Source organism: Ananas comosus, linkage group 17 (genome assembly GCF_001540865.1).
Source record: "Ananas comosus cultivar F153 linkage group 17, ASM154086v1, whole genome shotgun sequence".
Classification (NCBI taxonomy): domain Eukaryota; kingdom Viridiplantae; phylum Streptophyta; class Magnoliopsida; order Poales; family Bromeliaceae; genus Ananas; species Ananas comosus.
In genome coordinates, this window is record NC_033637.1 from 4,033,709 (window position 1) to 4,055,532 (window position 21,824).

Below are 21,824 nucleotides of genomic sequence, written 5' to 3' on the forward strand. Positions count from 1 at the left end.
CTGTACCCGATTCGAATCCGAACCCGACCTGAATCCAACCCGAACTCGACCCGAACCTTAATTTATTTTGCATTATTATATATAATATATATATATATATATATATATATATATATATATAAAATTGATATTATATTTGAATTTGTATTTTAAAAATTTAAATTTCATATAATATATTTTGAAATATTGAAAAAAGAAATAATTGTGTTAGGTTCGGATTCGGGTTCAAATTTCGAATTTTTGATCGATTTCGGATTTGGATATGAATTTTTAAAATATGTCTGATTCAAGTCAGGTTTAGAATCGGGTTCGGGTTCGGATTTTTGAAAATCCGCCCGAATCCGACCAACTGACATTTCTAGATTAAAGTATCAATTTTTTATAAATAAAATAACCTCATAATATGGTTTTCGGAGAGCGGACCATGGTGCACCGGGAGCACGGACCAATTTCTACCCACCCCGGTTCTTAATGCGCCGAGGGTGAAGGTGAAACCCCGCTCTTCGCCTTCCTACTCCCGTGAGCCGCCGCCGCCGCGCACCGCCGGAGCGATCTCCCCGCGTCGTACGGGCGTCCGCACCAACTCACCCGTGCGGGGTCCGTGGTCCACGAGCTCTCCTAGTGCCCGTGCACCGAAGTAAACGCTCAAACTCCGCTCAAATTTGTTCGGCTTAAATATTTTGATCCTGTTGTGGAATCATACTTACAAAATTCTTTGATTTTATGAAAAATAATTCGCGAATAGTTCATGAATTTTTGATCTTTCGAGTATTTCTCATATACTCCCCCCAAAAAAATTCATAGGAAAGTGTGGAAAACCATGAATTAATCACCATTTTCCATGTATTTTACGCGTTATTTCATGACCCAATGAATTACGCATAAAATTTCTAAGTTTTGTGGCCTTAAATTTGGTGAAGGACATGATTAATTACATAATAATTTTAAACTCCTCCTTTGAACATTTTAATATTTTGTTGTATATTTTACTATAGCATAATGCTTAATAAGGAAAATGTGGTTTTCTATTTTTTATCCGAACATAGCTTTGAATCTAACATACTGTTGTGTATCACCGAACTCGCAAAGCCTTTTTAGTTAATTTAATTTTTAGATATTTTTGGTGAAAATTTAGCTATTGATTATTGAATGATTTGACAATTTCTTTTTGAATCTGGTGTTAAATTGGCTACTACATCTTCTTTTGAGTCCTTTTTTTTTTCTGATTAAATTTTGAGTAGAGTACTAATGCTTATTTTTCAGTAGTTTGGAAGATGGATATTACTTTTCATGACGCGAGGAAGTTATGGTCGCTTATCTGGTACGAAGAAGGTCTGATTGATAAGAAACGAAGGTCGGTTGTGATTGACGTCGCTCTTTCTTCACACTCTGATAATTCGTTCTTTGTTGGCCTACTGTCGACACTCTTGTTCATGGCTTTTTGTATCCTATGAACTCAGAGGATTACTTATTACTTGCATGATTTTCGTGCAGGTGGTTGCAGTCGACAAGTTCTAATTCTGACGGTACTCAAAAGAGACAGAAAAGACCGAAGTTTTTAACTGACGCGTAAGCATTCTTGCTGTGATTTCTTTTTGCATCTTTAGGTCGTGAATAATCCGAGGGCGCGTCAACAACATGAGAAGATAGATTGTTCAGCAGTTGTTTCAAAAGTTTTCACTTTTATGACTTTGCATTCAGATATCCATATTTTACGTAGTCGTTAGTTGTCTGGGACTCTTACAAGTAACGCAGTCCTTTAATAGCCTGAGTGCTGCGGATGTGTAGGATTGATCTGGAGCGTAAGATGCTTCTCGCTCAGTAGATTTCTTGCTGCTATCTCATAAAAAGTAGTACTCTTTTGAGGAAGAAGGGTTCTTTTGTATTACTGCTTTATTTTGAAAAACTGGTTTATAACCATAGCTTATATAAACATGTTTTGCTGATAGGATTTATAGTTAGTTTAATTCTCCTGCTGTTTCGGATTAATGCTTTTTGTCGTTGCTTCCTTATCTATTACAGGCACTATGATAGATCCTATTAGGTTTTAATTGTTATCTTTGGATTTGTGCAGGTACTTACCAGAATCAGACTTGAGAAGTGATCAGGTGAGCTTTTTTTTCCTTTTTAGTGAGAAGCTAATAACTTTTTTTCGGCGGCAAAGCATGAGAATAAAACTTCATATTTTTTCTCTTATATTTGCTAAATTTTGAACTGCGAGTCTGTGACAAATATGGTTGGACTACTGCATCCCTGTTCATAATTCTTATTTGTTAAATGAGAAGTCCGGGTGCTGATTGTTTGATTATTATTAATTTTTTAATTCCATAACATATTGATGCATAGTGGTGGAGCTGTTCATTCCACTGCTTACGTACTTGAATTAAGGTAGTTCTATGAATAAGAGTTGTTTTTCAAGCAGCAATGTGAGTTTGTGATCAATATTTAGCATATTTCCCTTATAATCCTTAATTTTTCTCTATTCCTTCATTTTTTGGATTTTTTGGACATGTGTGATTACCTTTTAAAGATATCTTGTCATATTTTTAATGTTCTGCAGGTATAGTAACGCAATATTTAGGAATAATTGAATATATTTTAGTAGTAAACTATAGAGCTACAGACCAGATAAATTCTGTCGCACATTATACTTTTAGTGATGGCGGTAGATTTTGTTCTTTATCCTGATGATTTTTATATTACGCTTTAGAAATTCTTACTTTATGGATTTCAAACTGTAGAACCATTCTTTGATTTTTTTTATTTTTTATTTTTTTTTAACTTTAACCCACTTGATGACTTAGGAGAAATATATACTTTTCAGGTAGCTTATGAGAATGTAAAAGCTAATATTGATAGAAGCTTTGGAGAAAGCTATAGCAAACACCATGTGGTTCAGGACTATCAGCAACTCCTTGACACCCACATGAAAACGAGCGACTCTTTAGACCAATCCAGTTTCTTCAAGACCTTTTCCTCCATGATTAGTGACTTAAGCAATGATGCACTATGCGCTGTAGCTAACACTGTTACCAACAACAATTTGAGCTTCGAGAAAACGCGTCCAAGGATGAAAAGAATTATAAAGAACTATCTTCCAGTTTTTTTTTCAGATTCAAATGTCAACAGTAACCTGGTGAAAATTCAACAGTTATGGCAAGTTTTCAGCAACCCGTACAACCTTCGCAAGAAACCTCTGACACTCATCACTCCAATCTCGCCGCCGCTTCTTTCATCTATTCAGAAGACCTTGGAAGGACTCGAGGAAATGACGCTTCAGGAACTTGTTGCAGTGAATAGAAAGCTTAGAGGTGTCACAGTAGTCCCTCAATGTCCACCTGTTATTGCTGGTAAAAGGGATTTGCTTATCGAACGTGTCAGGAAAAGATCTAATAAACTTATAGGAAGACTAGAGGGGCGACTTTATCTGCCTAAGCAATTAGCAAAAGCATTATCTGTTGTGCAATTGTCTCTAAAACATAAATCAAGACGTGTTGATATATCGACATCCGAGTTTTTCCCCTTCTCTCTGGAAACCGTGGCCTTGCAGAATGATATTTTAAAGGCTCTTTGGTTGATGCCAATAGTTAAACATGATGAGATTAAGCTTTTGCAACCTCAATTGGATCCAAAAGCCAAAGTACCGATGAAAAGTTTTAGACATGCTCTTAGAAAATATTTATTGGAGTTTTTGTTCCAGTGTGACGAAATAAATTTGCCGGATGAGGCGCTAGGCGCTCTTGCTTTTATCAACAGGAAGTCGAGACGACAGCCATGCATATTTGCAAAAGAGATACGAGAAGAGGAGGTAGAAGCTGTATTAAATATAAGCTGTCAGCTAAAAGCTGTCATTTCAAGCTTGCGCCCATGTATTAGTACAGATGATGAATGTGCGGATGCATATTTTTCCGGGTTAGGGATCGATGAGGATCGTGAAAGTAATGATTTTGAATTATGTGGAAATAACTATTTCATGAACTCTGTCGATTGTGATCAGCAAGTGTATGGGTCTTGTTCAAATGACATATTAGAGGCTACAGCGGATTCAAGGCCTGCTTTCACTGATTCTTTCACAAACGATGATTCTTTTACCCAGCTTTCCGAGGCTGTCAGATTTTTAACTGGCAATGTCAAAGTAAAGACTGAATTACAGCTGGATGCAGATGCAGAAACTTTTGATAATTGTTCTGAGGTGTCGAAAAAACCATATGCTCAATATGCTTCTCAGCAAACTGGAAGTAGAATTGAAATGCTTCGTGAGGCTCTTACTCATGGTACTGCTCATATTACAAAGAAGTGTAAATTAGAGGAGGATGATCATGTAAAAGTTTCCAGTTGCCCGGAGGAGTCAAAAGAAGTTTACCCTAAAAGTGACCTTCTGAGAAATGTAAACCAGAGTGAAACTGAAGTCCAGGAAATCTGCGATGAGACTGCATTGCTTGCCCACCGGCTTATAGGCTGTATGCTGGATAAATTTATACAGGCAGAAGGCAGGGAAGTAGATGAGTTGGCAAGACATTATCTTAGAGATGGTTCATCACCTCTTGTTGATCATCAAGGTAGGCCTTATTAACTCTGAGGATATGTTTTCCAACAGGACCAAGGTCTTCCGAAGACAATGTAACATTTACCATATACAGGTTGCAAAGGCTCGTTTAAAGCTTCAAAGCAAAATTCAAGGGCTGGCGTTCTTATTGATGCTGTAGAAGATATCCTTCCTTCTTTACCGAAAAGGTATTCGCATTCTTGAACTTGACATTGTTCAGGTCTCTTTGCTTTATCACTTTTCTTTAGTTGGCTAATTTCCATTTTATTTATTCAATTTTTTTAAAAAAATTTTGGTCTGTGCTGTTGTAGTTGTATCGAAAGATTAACGGAATTGCTTGAGCTTCCTTAGCTGGTATAGCCACATCCTTTGGTTTGTTTGCATACTTAAGGAACAACAGTACTAGTCTGGACTAATGTCCTCCTAACTTGGTGAGTTGCTACTACAGGTTAGCTGTCTTTCTTTCTTACCAGGTTACACATATTAATGGGCATCAAAATACAATTTTCAAAGTTAGATACTACACTGCCAACATTGTAGCAGGTCTTGGTAGTGTCGTTTGGACAAATTATTGCAGAAAATCTTAGCATTAGCACAATAAACTGAAAACAGAGGTGCTATCTGATAACTGCACAGGATGAAGTATGAGCATCCTTGCATGAATTGATGCAGCAGACTAGTTGGTGAAATTGGTGAAAAGGATAAGCTATCATCTAGAAATTTTGGGATGTCTTGTTTGCATGCATGTTCATCTGTGTCAACCTTTACCACATTCTGGTTCCTCTCTTTTTTTTCTTTTTTTTTTTTCGGGAAGGTGTGTCACGTAGCATAAAAAGGAATTTTGAAAAATCACGATAATCTTGTATCACCAACTCATTTTGTTGGTACTTTGTAGAGAGAGTATTATCTTGTGAAGAAAAAGCACACTAGGCCACCTTATTATACATTAAGATCCTCAAATAACTTTGTTTATCATTGCGGGACCACAAAATGCTAATTTCTACTACTTTTACTGATATCAGATGTGCTATAAACCTGCTCTATTTGGTGAGCAATTGATCAGAGGGAGAAATAAACGTAGTGAAGTTGCGAAACAGCTCGGGAAATATCTTTCTGCTCTAAATGTGTGAGTGATCTTCTTTGCATATTCTTTATAGTGTCGCCCTTTCATATTTTTGGGTTTTCATTGTCATTGAAGCATTCCAAATAAGTGTCTTAGCAATTGTAGATGACTTGCAAGATCTACAAATTGTGAATATTCTGACTGGTTATGCTCAATGATTTACTTGCAGTGAGCATCTGTACAGCTGCTGTTTTATTGGTACAAAATGCTGCAGCGAGTTGCTCGTTGACCCCCAAATGTCGCCGTTAGGAGATTGATTGGTCACTTCGATATGGTATCTTTAAATTTAGGTTGCCCAAAAACACTCCCTTCCTTTTGCCCTCGTTATCTTAATTGAGTTATTTGAATTGTGTTCTACCCCCTTTTAGGATTATATCTACTTGAAGCTTTTATGATCACTTATCCACATCTTTTGTGGCCCCCCTCCCCCTCTAGTGGTACCTCCACTTGAGTTGAATCACCTTTTCCTTTGAGGTTTGATAGTGGAGTAACCGAAATCGCAATCACCAGCTTCCGAAGGACATGATATGTTTTCCGCTCTTATTCTCTCTCTGGATGCTTCGGTTATTCGTGGAATTGCCCCACAGCTGTACAATTTTCGACGTTCGATGGTTGAAGAGACGACGTTTTCAGTATTGAAGATTCGCCAGGGATCTACAAATCCTGCATTCGCAAGATCGCTTCTTCAAAAGAGATTTTTCTTTTGGATTTTTATTCTCAACCAATAAAAGTACGAGCATGATCCGATCCGCATATGTTTGGTGAAAAGGTTACTCTTCTCCTTTGATCATAGACGCAAAGTGTTTAATCAGAATATGAAAATGTGACTGTGTTGGTGTTAGCTAAAGGCTAGGTGTTTTTTTTTTTTTTTTGTTATTGTTGTAGATTTAATTTTTTACTGCTTAATAAAAGCTTGGAATGCACCATGAAAATTCAAATTAAGCCTAGTTTTGTAATGTGGTGGCTTAAAGCACTAATTTTGTTTTATTTTTTCTTTTGTATGCAAAACAATCAGGAGGAATGGAGGATGATGAAACAATGCCAAAAGATTGAGGGGATTTTCCCACTCATATATAATTAGAAAAATTGCAGGGTGTAGGTTAATGTGATGAGTTCTTTTTTATTTTTTATTTTTAAATTCTTTAAGTTTTGTAACAGGGATTTGAAATAGGATGCGTATCCTTCAATCAAACATTATGTCCATGAGAGTACAAAACTAATATATTTCTTTTCCTTGGCTATTTTTTCAACATATTATCTAACTACTATTGACTTTTTATCTTCATATTGATTGGGACACATCCTAAATAGAATGCATGTTAGGGGCCGTTTTGTTCGCGTTATGTATAATTTCTAAGTAATGAAAAATTAAGAAATGAGAAAAATTATATGCACATAGCCTTAAGAGCCTACTTGAACAATTTATCATTCATTTAATTCACACTCTATGCTACATGATGTTCCTTTGCCTTTCACATCCCACCACCAAAAAAAGAAAGAAAGAAAAAAAAAAAAGGGACAAAAAGCTTCTCCTGTGAGTTCCATTTTACAGCAGGAGTGATAAGCAAAGGCAATTGAAGCCTTGAAAAACCAGAAAATTTGAACCAACACAAGAAGAAACTTCAGATATCTAAACATTACACTCATATCTACTTATTCTGCAACAAAATACAACAGATTCAGTGCCTCTCTGTGATGCTTCTATTCACATTCCTCAGTTTACTGAGGAACCAATTCGGTTTCGAAGGAATGGCACACAAGGCTTTGATCCTTGAAGAAGTGCTCCTGAACAAGCCTTCTCGCGGCGCGACGTCGTCGTCGAGCTCATCGAGCTTCATCAGCGCCGACAGCTTCATCTTCGGGTGGTACTTGGCGCCCGAGATGCTCCATTGATCATCCAGTAGAGCCCCCTTTCTGAACCGTCGAATCTCCGAATCTTCTTCTTGCTCTTGCTCCTGCTCTTGTTCTTCTTTCTCATCTTCTGCACTCGACTTAGCGAGCAGAGCTCTTATTCCGCGCGTAAGCTCGGCTGCACCGTCGCCAGGCATGGCGGCACGAGCTCTTTCGTAGAAGTAGAGGACTTGAACTACGACCCTCAGCGGCAGAATGTCGTTCTGGACGGCATGGATGCAGGTTTCGACAGACAGTTTTCTGCAATCCAATACGCGGCATAACCGTTTCTTCGCGCTCTTATCGAGAGCAGGGTGTGCCTGACAAGACATCAAACTCTCATTTCGGATTAATAGTTCAAAGACTAGCTAAGATGGTAGATTACCCGAAGGTAGATGTCGATTGCTCTGTAGAGATCGTCGTGGCATGGCCTGGCGAACTCCGGCACGGCTTCAGCGAGAGCGGTCACCTTCTCTATTGGCAAATTCGCGTCTTTCGCGATCTCTGCGAGGTAACCGTCGATGAGCTTTGTGACCTTTAGCTTGGATCCGTGCGTCGCCGAAGACGATCGCCGGCTATTCTCGAATTCTGCATTCTCCACCGACCGCGGCCGTCTTTTCTCGCACTTGAGCTTCACTCTCATGGGACTAGTCGGCGGGCTCTGCTCTTGGAGCATGAATTCCTGCAATATACTCATCACTATATCGACGTCGTGAAGAGTCTCGATGGCGCTCGATCGAGAAGGGATCAAGAGATCGGCGACGGTCGCCTCCTCCAGCTGAACACCGACCCTCCGCGCCAATTCCATCTTTGAAGATACCGATGCATCGAGTATGTTCACGGCCTTAAGAAGGTTGAGTAAGAAAGAACACGAGACCGCGCCTTTCTCCGCAGGTAACAAGCTCACTACTCTCTCCAGCAGCAACCTGTGTTTCGAAGTGATCTCCTTGAGAGACTCCGACTCCGAATCCGAATTCTCGGGGATCTGCATAATCGGTAGCCATTTCCGGGTGTAGAGATACAATGCGTCCCCAATGATCTTGTTTGAGACAGTTCCCGCGGATTTTACCGCTACCATGATTCTCCAGTAATGATCGATACCGAGTACGCATATGTCCTCGGCCCACCGCCCTTCCGATGAGCTAGTCTCGTCCGCGATCATCATAGCAATCGAATCCACGCACCGCCCGGTGATCCGGAGCTCCTCGCACGAAGCGGCATATTGCCTAGTGCACTGCAGTGCCACAAGAGTGTCCTTCCATCTCGGCAGGATACATGACTTGAAGAACACCTCAATTTTGGCGATGAGGTTGCCGCAGTCGGCCGCCTCGGTCATCTGCAGGTACTCCGCAGCGCAGCGGACGGGCACGACGTTGGCGGCGCTGAGAGTGACGGTAATTTCGTAGCAGAACTTCGCGCAGATCTCGAAGGCGTCTGCGCCCCCCGGGAAGGCCGGCAGCTCGATGATGGCGTGATCGGCGGCCCCTGCGGTCGATTCTGCGGCGCAGAGTGTTTGCAGGTGCAAGCATTTGGACAGCAGAGGGAACTGCTGATTCACACAAGCAATTCAACAGTACTTGCAGAGTTATCAGACAACTCTGACAGAGTAAAAAGATCACTACAGGAGTGTTTTTTTTTTTTTTTTTTTTTTTTACATACCTTGTGGAGTAGATATAATCTATTTTGGACCTTGATTTTGAGATCAGTTGAAACTTCTGAAGAAACTGATCTGAATCAACCGAAAACATGAAACAGAAACTTAGAACAAAAGATTTAAAAAGAAGTTAGCTGATACAATGATTTTTTTTGATTACCTTGTAGCTTCTGTGGTGATGAAGGTATCGGGGCGAGTTCCGAGCTTCATAAACTTCATCTTGCTGCAGTTTTTTCAGTTCATTCTATCTTGATGAAACTAATAAGAGGAGGCTTCTCCTGGGAGTAGACACTGAGAGGCATTTTGTATGTTATTGATATCTACAGAGATCTCAAACCATACTTTTGAAAAGTATTTATTCTCTTAATTAGTGGAAATATGCAGAGATCCCCCCAACTACTTGCAAATCTGAAATACGCCCTAACGACTTTACTATGTTTTTTAACGAAATCGTTAATCTGATTGTTATCGACGACTTTAATCGAACAAAGAACCAAATATAACCAATGTGTCTCTTTTGAAAATGGCCTATAGTTGAGTGGTCCCTGTACATTTTTCTTTTTTTTTTTACCTATTCTCTTCTCTGTGTTTTTGATAAAGGTACACAGGCTCTTGTATTGTCTCTCTTGCAATTAAAGTTAGAGGAGAAGTTGTTGGGTGGGAGGGGTATTCATGAAGGGGACAAGAGATGAAATGCTGAGGTTTTGCTGGGGCCTTGCTGTAAGTAGTGTGGTTCATTGGTTATTTGATTAAATGTAGATGGGCCAAGAGATGTGAGTGTATTAATTAAAGTATTATGGGGGACAAATATAGCATGGAATGTGTATGTGCCAGATCTTGTCAATTCTGGCAAATCACACCAGCTTGGACACTGAAACATGAGAGAACCATACCAGCTTGGACATTTAAACTAAGAGAGAGAGAGAGAGAGAGAGAGAGAGAGAGAGAGTCCATGTGTTTGTAAGAGTGTTAGTACCATAAGCTAGAGACTTTAAAATAGAGGATTTGATGGAATTTGAACTAAAGATCTATCTCATGCTCTGATATCTCAAACTTATCTCTACATGAAATGGAGTTTTGAATTTGAGGTGCAAATAAACATTTTCTTCCTAACTGCTCACCTTCAAAGGGGGATTTGGAAAGTGAGTAGCCTTAAAAGGGCACTATATGGGGGGTAGAGTGCTAGCGTCATTTTCCCTCTCGTGGTGGGTTATCTAGTTAGAGCGGAATAGAAGAATTTTTGAGAAATCAAAACGCTCGTCGGGTTACTTGCTGGCGGAGATTTAGTCTCTCAGGATATTATGGGGATCGCTACTGCATTCTTTCTAACTCCTGTTGAGCCGAGTTCATTCTCTGATTCAGATTCAATAGAGTGATATATAGCATGCTACTTTGTTCTCAAAAACAAAAAAAAGAAAAAAAAAATTGAGGTGCAGAATCTCGTGATCAACTTCTCATTATTCGCTTTTCAAAACAATGAAAATGATGCGGTACGTTCTATTTGCGATATACTTTACGCGGTACCAAAGAGGAAAATAAATGAGAAAATCGCTACGTAGTTAATATAAATGTCAACTGATCAAAGAATTAGGAGTTTGGTGTTTTATATTTCTAACCCAAGAGTTTCTTGCATAATCTTCCACCAAAATGGGTTGGAACATAAGTGTGTCAAAGGTAACTTCTCACTCCAGTATCACAATACTTAAACACCATAGTTTAACATACGAAAATACTAACTAAAGCCATCAACTATTTATAGAATATACAATATTTTTTGTGACCAGCTGTATCATACATAGTTGGTTAAAAATTTAATAGTTCATACTCCACGTCTTAATTTTGAAGTCTAATTACTTTATTTATTTTTAGATGAGTTTATTGCTAGAAAAAAAGAAAGACAATATGTTTTGTCAGACCATGTAACATCACCCTCCTATGTTTCTTCTTCCATCAATTGCCTTAAATGTATTTGTACCTGTTTTTCTCTATTGCTTCAGGTGGGAGAATAGTTAAAAGTGGAACTATGATTTTTAATTACATGATCACCACTTCTTTATGGGGAGAATAGTTAAAAGTGGAACTATGATTTTAATTACATGATCACCACTTTTTTATGTCCTTTATTGGTAGTAGTGCATCAATTCATCATCATGAATACAATTTCTTGCACCCCCCTTTTCTCTCCATCCCATGTCAAAATGTAGTAAGGAATTGTTTGACTAATCAAAAAGTTAAGTGTAGCCAAAGGACTTTTGTTCTGCTCCATTGGATCAAGTGCCTCAAATAGGCATCTATTCCAAGGAATAAACTGCACAAAAATAAACAAATCTCGGGTAAAATATATTGATAGTCCCTTTATTATCCAAATCTCGCAACTTAGCTTATCTACTTTTCCATAAATACATATATTATACATAATTTAATTTTTAATTAGTGAAAACATCTTCTCTTTTTTTTTTTTTTTAATGTAATAACCATTTTCTCTTATTTCACCGTACATTCTATCTAAAAATTTACGATAAAAAATATACTAAGGCTCTGAGAAGAACCGCTGATTAGTTCAGTAATTCTTATCTTAGGATGTATTTTTAAATGTGTAGTTACAAAATATGATCTCTGATTTTTTCCTACAGATAATACTTAAAAAAATAGAAATAAGAAAGCGAGTTCCATATATTTTATCTAAAACTCTATGATAAAAAATGTACTAAGACTCATAGAAGAACCACCGATTAGTCCAGTAATTCTTATCTTAAGGTGTATTTTAAATGTGTAGTTATGAAATTTGATCTCTGATTTTTTTTCTGCAGGTAATACTTAAAAAAATGAAAATAAGAGAGAGAGTTCTATAGTAAAGTTCTCTGTGCCCTTAGTACTAATATTTACTCATTGGTAGAATATACTGTACAGCTAAAAGAGAAAAGTGAACATCAAAACCCATCATTTTTGAAAGATACTACACATGGCCACTTTGCTTGCTTAAGGAAACATGCTCTTAATCCATACACGTATTCAATACGCAAACATCGTATAAAACTCCATGGACAATAAAATACAACGGCCCCATTGATTAAAGTGTCCTCTCCATTAAATACAAATTTTGTGAAAGGGACAGTAAGGGTCCACATTGCCATTAAGAAATGGAGGGCTAAGGAAAGTGGGAACAAGGCATAAGTTTAATACGAATATATTTTTTTGGCCAATTTGCATAAAAAATTCACTAGTTTTGGACTTTTGCAAAATTGGAACACCTTTTTTGTTTTTGCAGATTCGGTCCGAATTTTCAGCAAACTGATCAAAATACTCTTATTATTTTTTCTCTCTCCTTTTTTTTTTTCTCTCGTTCTTTTTTTTTCTCTCTCCAAAGAGCGCAGCGATGGCGGAGGCGGAGGCGGAGGCGGAAACAACCCGTCTCGCCTTTGTAGTGTCCCTGAGCTTTGGATAGATTTGGCTTCAGTATTAGTGACTGGTCGACACATCTGGAGAGTGTCGGATTGAGTTGGAGTCGTTCCTGCGCGAAATGGATGCAGAAATGGACTCGGCACACTCAATTAAGCAAAACTGGAGTTTTGCCAGATTCGGGCGCCCAGAATAGGTCTTGGGTCGCCCAGAAGTTGAGTGCAGAGGAAGAAGAAGAAGAAGACAAAGAGAAAAAAAAAAAGAAATGAAATAGTGCAAAATATTTCTAAATGGTGCAATCTTAATCTAAAAAGTGTAAAATCTATTTCAAAAGAGTGTAATTTATATATCAAATAGTGTAATTTTCATTAAAACAGTGCAATTATTTTTTAAACTATGTAATTTTATTTTAAGAGTGCAAGTTTCACATTTTCTTTCTTCTTCTATATTTTTTGATTTTTTCTGTTGGAAAAAAATAATTTTTATTTTTATTTTTTATTATTTTTATTTTTTTCTATAATTTTTTTTTGTCACCACCTCTTCCTTGTTTTCTATCGTAACCACCGCGACGTGGACGAGAAGAGCTTGCGTCTCGACGTCACCGTGCCCTAGTGAAGAAGAACGGTGGCGGCGCGGCCTCAGCAGGGTCGGAAGCGAGGAAGGCGGGGTTGCACGGGCGAGGGTGAGGGCATGCGGGGCGGAGGCGAGGCAGGCTGTTTCCGCCTCCGCCTTCGCCATCGCTGCGTTCTTTAGAGAGAAAAAAAAAAAAACGAGAGAAAAAAAAGAGGAGAGAGAAAAAGTAATAAGGGTATTTTGGTCAGTTTCCTGAAAATCTGGCCTGAATCTGTAAAAACGAAAAAGATAGCCCAGTTTTGCAAAAGCATAAAATAAGTGAATTTTTTATGCAAATTGGCTAATATTTTCGGTGATATCTTTTCTTTTTTCGCACTATTTGTTCCAATCAAGACGTCACGGACTACTCGAGCTTTCAAAAAAAAAAAATTTTAAGACACAAATACCGTATAAAAACCGCTAATAAAATAAAATATTATTAATATAATAATATATATTTTTAATATATAAAATATTAAGTTTAGTAAAATATTATTGCATTTCTTATACAAGTGAAATGTAATAAAATTTTTATTGATAATTTGTATTTTTTTTAAAAAAATATTTCATCATACATAAATTATTTATATTGTCTACAAAATTTATATACATTCATTAAGAAGACAAAATATTTATCATCTTATGTTATATATATGTGCATAAAATAAAGTACAATAAAATATATATATTTTCAACGGGATGCAGTGGACCCGCATCGAAGGCGCATCCATATCGTGTCCGCGGCAGACACGAGTCCAATATGAACATGCACTTGTTCTACATGGACATACGAGATTTCTAAAAGTATTAGTGATACATAAATTTCAATTATACAGGGTTACAATAAGTAATTTCTAATGCGTTCATATCATCTTCGAAATATGGATAGATAATTTACAAGAACGAAAAGAGCCACAAATGTTTGGTTCACAACAAGCAAAGGCCAGACAAATAATTAAGTAACCTGGTCCAACACCAAACCCTGTCCAAAGCTAGTGGAAAAGCAAAGTAATATTTAATCAGATGATTCCTCTCACTTTTCTCAACAAAAAAGGGGAAAAAAAAAAAAAAAAATCGCCGCTTCGTTTAAAAAATAAATAAATTTAGCTGAAAAATATAAATCGACTAGAATTTGAACTTAAAAATCTTATATTAGTCGGATTGGTAGCATACTGGTGGGTAATTTGGAAGGTCAGGAACAATATGATCTTTAGGAAGACCCAACTCCTCCTTTGCAGTTTACAAGATTAAGCAGCTGATGAATCTATGGGAGCAATTGCTATCAGGTAATCAACGACATGCTTGTAGTCGGTAGGTTTTCTTTTTGTTTTCGTTTTTATTTTTCTTCCGCCCCCTCCGAGGCCTATGTTGTCTCACCTCTGTAGTTTAGTTCATCTTTTCAATAAATGAAGCGGATAACGTACTATTTATTTCTAAAAAAAAAAAAGATCATAGATTATAAACTACCAAGTCTTTTGCTACTTGCGCTAGAAACAATCAGTTTCATTTGTATCTTGTTACTTATATTCTATTTACGGTTGACATAATTAGAATTTTAATTGTTTTTGATCTACAATTTTACATGCTAGAGCTACCAAAAGAGGTGAAACAACCAATTATGCTAAAAATTGAATTGATTAGAAAGCTAAGGCCCAATACATTTTTGTAAATTCGAAACATGATTTAGATCGAATGAGAGAAAATTAAGGGAGATAAAGAACCTGAAAAACTTGGAACTTTCGATCTCCTACAGTGAATGAGATAAAGTTTAGTATATTTTTGAATTCTGAATCTCTTAGTCTCATACAATATAAGATAATCATTTTAAAATTTTAGAGTGATATGGAATAGTATTTTACTAATTTGTATTCAACAACATGCAAAAGGATATTCGGTTGTTGAGGTGTTGCTTATGTCATTTACATATTTAAATGGAAGTTTGCAAAATAACAAAGGAACAAGATGTTGATCGCTAGTTATATTTAGTGCATATTAAGTACTCTATAGTTAAAATGTATTAAGTTATTATTTGTGATTTTATTCTTATCTTTTTGTAAACTTCTTCGTTAATATTTTATTAAATTATATACAAAAAGTTTAAGATACTCCATCTAAATTTGTTGAATATTTACTTTGATATTTTTTAGTTTTAACTTTGTTACTGATTTAATGAAAAAAAATAGTAAAATCGATAATAAAAAGATAAAAATAAAATTACAGGAATAAAAAAATTCAAAATATATATGAGTTCTACATGAATAGTATTTTAATACCCTATACTTTAAACTATATGGTATTAAAATAAAAAAGTGTGAAACTATAGGAATAGTATTTAAAGTTTTTTTTAATATAAATATATATGAGTTCTATGGGGATACGCGATACTTAAAAAAAATTCGAAGAACAAAAAAAAAAAAACCGCAGACGTAAACCGCCCGAACCGGACGCGTTGGACCAAGGGCAAGGGGGGGTCAACTAGAAGTTCCCCGCGTAATGGAAATTATTGCATGAACAAGGTGTAGGCACCGCACCAATTAAATTCTATAGCACAAGCAAGAATTTAAGTGCCGTGGTACGGGATCGTGTCGGAAACTTACCGGTATGGTATGACATGATGCGTGCCGAGCCGTACCGATACATGCTGGTCAAAAAATTTCTTGTGTGTCGACACATAATAGCATGAAATATTTATTTTCTTTAGCAATAAAATATTTTAACTATTTATTATTCTTTTTATCGCATTTTTTAAATTTTATTGAGAAAATTACTTACTAATTTAAAGAATAGAGGGTTTTGATCTGTGCCATCTGTACGGGATCTGTATCGTGTCGGTATCTTGTTGACACCGTACAGCACGGTGGATACGGTCCGTGCCGACTGGCACTTAAAATCTTGAGCGCAAGTCCCAAATCTATTTTAACTTACTATTTTGTTACGCGAGTTATGTAATAATAAAAATATAGAGAAAAAAAAATTCAGTAGAGAGCTCTCCAAAGATGCCTCTTGTTACAGAGTCTCAATCAGTAGATGTCATTTTTATCTCTGTCCATAGAATTATAATTTTTCTTATTAAAATTTTAGTATTAAAAAATATTCAACGAACCATGAAGGCAAAACTAACATGTGGCACAGATCAAGAGCTCCCCACCGTAGTTTTATCTAAAAACATATACATAATAAAACTTATAGTTTTTTAAAATTAATTATTTATATTTTTCAGATAAATCATTTTAATTCAACTAATTTAATATTTCAAAAATTTTAAATTTAATAACCAATATTTTAATTCATTCAATTTAAATTATTTAATGACTCTTTTGATATAAACATTTAAGCTAATTACTTATTCTAATAAAATTAAAACTATAAAAATAATATAAAGTATATACTAATTAAATTTGTAAAGATAAATGATCCATTCAAATTTTAAAATTAAAGAGTTATTAACTCACTCAAATTAAGTAAATTAAAAAATTAGATAGTAAAACTTAAATTTCTAAATATTAGATAATCATATCAAAATAGGGGGCCCTTGTGATTGCGCACATTTTTATCTATATTTTTAATTGAAAAAATTCAGTGATTATGTGGTGCATGAAATTATTGATATATACCCGGTACGTGTGGTGCATGCAATGTTATTTCTACCTGACTATGAGTGCACCGCATACCCAGATTGCACCCGAAACCCACCATCACCCGCTTCCATTGATTTGACCCACCAAAGCTGCGACCAAAGCGTACCCCAAATCGCTCCCTCCCACCACTACCACCACCACCACCATCGTCGTCGCCATGGATCGCCACCACCGCACATGGCCCTCCCCCTCCTCCGCCCCCCACTTCGCCTCCCTCCACCCTCGCCGCCCCCAACACCACCACAAGAGGCGTAAACCCACCACCCTCCTCGATCCCAAACCCTCTCCTCCTCCTCCCCCTCCCCCTGCATCGTCGTCGTCGTCGTCCTCCAACTTCGGAGACCTCCCCTTCGACCTCCTCGCGCGCGTCGCCGCCGCGCTCGACGCCCGCGACCTCCGCGCCGCGAGCATGGTGTGCCGCGCGTGGGGCCGCGCGCTGCGGCCGCTGCGCGAGGCTGTGGTGCTCCTCCGACGGGGCAAGCGCTTCAAGCACGGCCGCCGCCATGGTCGACGTGGGGCTGATGTATTGGGAGATGGGGAACCGGGACGAGGCGAGGGAGATGTATAGGAAGGCCTCGGAGCTAGGGCATCCCGTGGGGCAGTGCAATCTCGGGCTTTCTTACTTGGAAGGTATTCCTGATGCTACCGAATTGTTGCATATGATTGCCGAATTTCGTACAAATGATAGAGCTTTGAAGTGTTTTTTTGATGATCCGAAGATCAATTCACTGTTTGGAGACCTAAAGCGCATGATTAGAGGAGAGTAGCAATCCAGTTTTTCTAAAAATCAACTTTTTGAAATCTTCTAAATTTTTTTGGGGAATTGAAGTGATTCCATTTGATCAGGAGAGATTTTAGTACGCGCAATTAAAATCTGTTCTGGAGAGTGGCAGAAACTTCTTTAACTTCAAATGTTGACAATAGGATGAATTGAAATACGCGATTGATCTGTTTGGGCAGGTTGATCAGGACCTTCTCTTTTTTTTTTCGATTCTCTTGAGTTAATTGTTAGAGTAGTTCAGCCCATAGTTAAAAAGAACACAGTTCCATTTGTTCGTAGAATAGAAACTGGAATGTAGAACTCCACTTGTGCTGGAACATGATTGGACGACGGTGGACTTATTTGATTAGCTCATGATTTGATTGTTCATGCATTGGTCTATAGATTGTAGCTAAAAGTATTTAAGAACAAGGGATTACCTTGATCATCTCTTGGTGCACCATCTTAGGAACCTCTAGTAACATTTCTCGACCTGTTAATATTGTCGTCTTTGTCATGCACTTTTCGTGCTAAGATTTCCGTGCAATTGATTGACATCCCAATCCCTTACAACTATTTATTGTAATGTCGTTGTTTTGAATTGTGTAATTTGCGCTGGTCTTCTTCCCATGTTACTATTGTGTAAACTTCAATCGTCCTTTTCTAACTAACTAAATGAGAGAACATATGATAGTATGCTCATTAGCTTTTCAATTGTCTCTAACTTTAGACCTTGCCAACTTTTTTTCATTCCATAGGTATTTCGTCCTTGCTTCTCAACATTCATTGCAGCGAATGTATTGATAATTGCTTTGATAAGAGTATATGTCAAAGACATTAGAACTGGTTCTATGAACCTCTCTTTTTACAGCTGATATGCTGAAGCTGGAGGAAGCAGTCGAATGGTTTTATCAAGCAGCTAAATCAGGAAATGCGCGTGCTCAATATAACTTGGCACTCTGTCTGCACAAGGGTCGTGGAGTCAAGTGCAATATGAAAGAAGCTGTAAGTTTTCTGCCCTCTTGATGTCTTACCCCTTACTCATTTTTTGTTTTAAGAGAAGATTTCTTCTTACCTCTTTGTTTCTTGTTGTCTTTTCACCCGACTTTATTATAAATGATCGACAGTGCAAGTTTAGCTGTCTGGACTATTGATATGCTCCTGCTGCTGCCTAAGCCTTGAAGTTTCTTTTTTTTTTTTTTCTTAGCATGTATTTACTGTAGAATATTCAAAATGCCTTTTATTACACTGACTCATCCAGGTGCTCTGACCTTAACATTCGTTTAATTTAGTCATTGGTTATGGAATATATCACCAATATACAATAATTTTATAACGAGACATGGTGATTCCTGTTGCTTCTCACTATTTATCATGCACTGTATGATGTTTCCATTCGGCTACTGTCGAGTAGTCAGAGTCTCTTAGTTTCAGGAATTATCTTTTCTTACGATCCCTCTTACCTTTTGCTGAGAATTATATTAGGGTTAAACTCTTAGTAGGATGCGTAATTTTAATAGAGATTGCTTCCTTCGATTTGCGATAAGCGAATGGATAGTTAATTCGTTCCCTGTGACCGCAATCGCGCAGGAATTTTCTTTTTCGGAGAAGGACCGAGTTTCTATCTCTCCCTAGACTAGCCCTTAGGGGATAGTTGAGCCCAAACATTAGCTCATTTTTATCTCCAACATCAGTTAATATTCTTTATGTTTCTTCATACTCTAGTAAAATTTGTTGTTATGCTCTTCTTCCAAACTCTCCGCAACGCAATACAGTATCAAATTCCAGCTGATGCAACAGTTGTATAGATGGCTATCCATGCTTGTATCTGCACCATTGTGGCATATTTGCCTGCGATAATGGGAATAGAAAGAATGTTCCACTGGGAAGTGCCAACCGCTTTTGTTGCGTCCTACTTCGGATAGGCCATGTGATGTTAGTACCTGCTTCTCTTGGTTGTTATATTGCTACTGGGCAACAAACATCCAAGTAACAGCCCTATTTGTTCGCAAGTGGTAAGATGTCTTTTTTGATGAACTGTCCATCTTATTTATACTGTAGCACCATCCTGCCGCTGCATTTGTATTATGATAGTGTCAATATTTATGAGCTTTCCGTATTCGATCTTCAAAATTTATGTTGCATAACTGTTTGCTTTGTATTGCAACCCTGGATGAAGTTGTGAAACTGAGAAAAATGTACATATTCAGGCAAAATGGTACTTGCAAGCTGCAGAGGGAGGGAATGTCCGTGGAATGTATAACACTGCCTTGTGTTATTCCTCAGGTGAAGGATTCCCGCAAAACTCTAAATCTGCAAAGACTTGGATGAAGCTTGCGGCGGACTGCGGCCACCGGAAAGCTCTATATGAGCGCGGCATCGAGCTATTCTCGGTATGTTGTGAGACCATTCTAATGTTGCCTTTACTAGAGTATCTATTTTCTGAAGCATATTGTAGAAATGTGTCTAGCATGTGTTCTTTTTCTCCTCCAAATATGTTATTGATGTCTAGAACTTTATCGGAAGCAGGGCTGCAGGAGAGATCATTGATTTTCTTTCCAGATTTGAGAATCAGGGAAAAAACAAAATTCATTGTTTTCTTTAGCTTGCACTTTTCTTACATTGCTTGACAAAGTGTGATACTCCAATAGTCTGGATAATATGGGGGATTGTGAGAGCTTGTATGTGGCTGGCACTCTAGTACTAATAACCGAGTTTAATCATTTTGGACGAATGGTTTGAACTTAACGAGTTATTAGTGTTAGTAGACTGGGTTGTTGATATATTCTTTTCTCTTGATATTGTGGATGTTGCTATAAGTGGTAGTACGATTGCTAGTATGATGGACATGGATTCACCTTGCTTTGAAACGTCCCATATATTTGCATAAATGCTGATGCATTGTCTGTTGCTTGTTACCAGTCGAAGGATTGGACGAGGGCTCTCGTGTACCTGGAACTGGCTACGCGAGCAGGAGAAACCGCTGCTTCACATACGAGGGATGTGATTGTTGAATCACTCCCACCGGAGAGACGAGAGGAGGCCCTGCAATTGGTCGACAAATGGAAGCCACTGCAGTTTCATCGCCGAGTTCATAAAACTAATTGTTGACTAACTTCCTGGAAAAAATCACGGATAGTTACAATTTTCTGGGCGCGCCTTTTCACACTGTAAATAAGCTGTATAATTGATGCCCTACAACCGATGTAATTAACCCTTTTTTTTTTATGTGGAGACTTGTTATCCCAAGCATTAAGCAAGCATTGTAGAAGCTTCTTAAAGTATCATGGTGGTATGTTGGGAAGTTGTGGGGATTAACTTGATGTAATTTTTATGTCCAGGAACAGGGCTTCTTTGAGAATACTCAAATATTTAATCTTCTCAATTTTCAAATTAGAGTTATTTTCGTTTGGTTGGATAGTGGATATATTTGTCTCAAGGAATGCTTTCCACAAACTATATGCAGGTGTAAATTTTACACTCGTAGTATAAGATGTTTTCATAATAGTATTGTTGTTTGCTTCTGTTCAACAAATATTAAAAAGATGATGCCACTTTGAAATATGGTAATCCTCTTATTGCAGCAAATTTAGGACCGTTGGATGGAAAAAATTGAGGATTTAGATTGGCTTGTTGAACCAAAACATCTTCACTAGTATTATAGGTACTCCTCAACTATAAATTTTTCAATTGAGGACAAATCAACTTCTAATTTCATTTTTATTTTTATTTTTATATTTAGTTAAATTAAAATGACCAAAAATAATTAAAATTATTATATCCGGCGAAATTGCTAATGAATTTAATAAAATTTATAAGTAAAAAATGTGTAAAGACTCAAGCTTTTTAATTTATATAATTTTTTTTATAATTTTTTTCCTTCACGTATGTCTTTATAAAATAATTTAAATTACTAACAAGTTCTTACAAAAATTTAAATAACAGATAAACTAATTTGCATTATTTTTATTTAAATTAATTTTTTAAAAAATTATTTAATATAATAATTAAGAGAATAAAATAATCTATATATTTTAATTAAAAAATTATATTTATCCCTCTTTTTGTCTGAGTTCTATGACTATTCCATCAATTTTTTATAATTTATACCAAAAAAATCCTTCAAAATAGCAGAAATATATTAAAAAAATTATTTTTTGATTATAAAAAGATAAGGATAATTTGGTTATTTTATTCTCTAT

At 37.0% G+C, this 21,824-nt stretch overlaps 3 protein-coding genes across 12 annotated transcripts; 2 read left to right on the forward strand and 1 right to left on the reverse strand.

The window, feature by feature from the left end:
- LOC109723008 lies at window positions 428–6,910 on the forward strand. Of its 10 annotated transcripts, none has more exons than XM_020251202.1 (10): window positions 429–637; window positions 1,264–1,354; window positions 1,495–1,569; window positions 2,075–2,108; window positions 2,825–4,559; window positions 4,641–4,734; window positions 4,858–4,977; window positions 5,569–5,672; window positions 5,839–6,438; window positions 6,685–6,910. In XM_020251202.1, exons 2-7 carry the CDS (start codon window positions 1,275–1,277, stop codon window positions 4,895–4,897), a joined length of 2,058 nt encoding a protein of 685 aa, XP_020106791.1. In that variant the 5' UTR covers window positions 429–637; window positions 1,264–1,274; the 3' UTR covers window positions 4,898–4,977; window positions 5,569–5,672; window positions 5,839–6,438; window positions 6,685–6,910. The 10 variants fall into 10 exon arrangements, with proteins under 10 accessions (XP_020106796.1, XP_020106791.1, XP_020106793.1 ...); XM_020251204.1 differs by lacking the exon at window positions 6,685–6,910 and having other exon boundaries at window positions 5,839–5,959; window positions 6,038–6,625; XM_020251205.1 differs by lacking the exon at window positions 6,685–6,910 and having other exon boundaries at window positions 5,839–5,959; window positions 6,105–6,625.
- Window positions 7,067–9,589, reverse strand: LOC109723010 (BTB/POZ domain-containing protein At1g67900). Its single transcript, XM_020251209.1, has 4 exons — window positions 9,374–9,589; window positions 9,219–9,288; window positions 7,945–9,105; window positions 7,067–7,879 (listed from the first exon to the last, which is right to left on the reverse strand). Exons 1-4 carry the CDS (start codon window positions 9,430–9,432, stop codon window positions 7,349–7,351), a joined length of 1,821 nt encoding a protein of 606 aa, XP_020106798.1. The 5' UTR covers window positions 9,433–9,589; the 3' UTR covers window positions 7,067–7,348.
- Window positions 16,912–21,049, forward strand: LOC109722734 (F-box protein At1g70590). Its single transcript, XM_020250851.1, is given in 5 exon segments — window positions 16,912–17,354; window positions 17,356–17,492; window positions 18,494–18,627; window positions 19,833–20,015; window positions 20,545–21,049. Coding segments are annotated over 5 exon segments (978 nt in total). The 5' UTR covers window positions 16,912–17,019; the 3' UTR covers window positions 20,734–21,049.

Coding starts and splice junctions, on each gene's coding strand:
- LOC109723008 (XM_020251202.1), top strand. CDS start 1,275: ATGGATATTACTTTTCATGACGCGAGGAAGTTATGGTCGCTTATCTGG. Junction 4,560..4,640: donor ACCTCTTGTTGATCATCAAG/GTAGGCCTTATT, acceptor TACCATATACAG/GTTGCAAAGGCTCGTTTAAA. Junction 4,735..4,857: donor CTTCCTTCTTTACCGAAAAG/GTATTCGCATTC, acceptor GTGCTGTTGTAG/TTGTATCGAAAGATTAACGG.
- LOC109723010 (XM_020251209.1), bottom strand. CDS start 9,432: ATGAAGTTTATGAAGCTCGGAACTCGCCCCGATACCTTCATCACCACA. Junction 9,289..9,373: donor ATCACCACAGAAGCTACAAG/GTAATCAAAAAA, acceptor CGGTTGATTCAG/ATCAGTTTCTTCAGAAGTTT. Junction 9,106..9,218: donor GATTATATCTACTCCACAAG/GTATGTAAAAAA, acceptor GTGAATCAGCAG/TTCCCTCTGCTGTCCAAATG.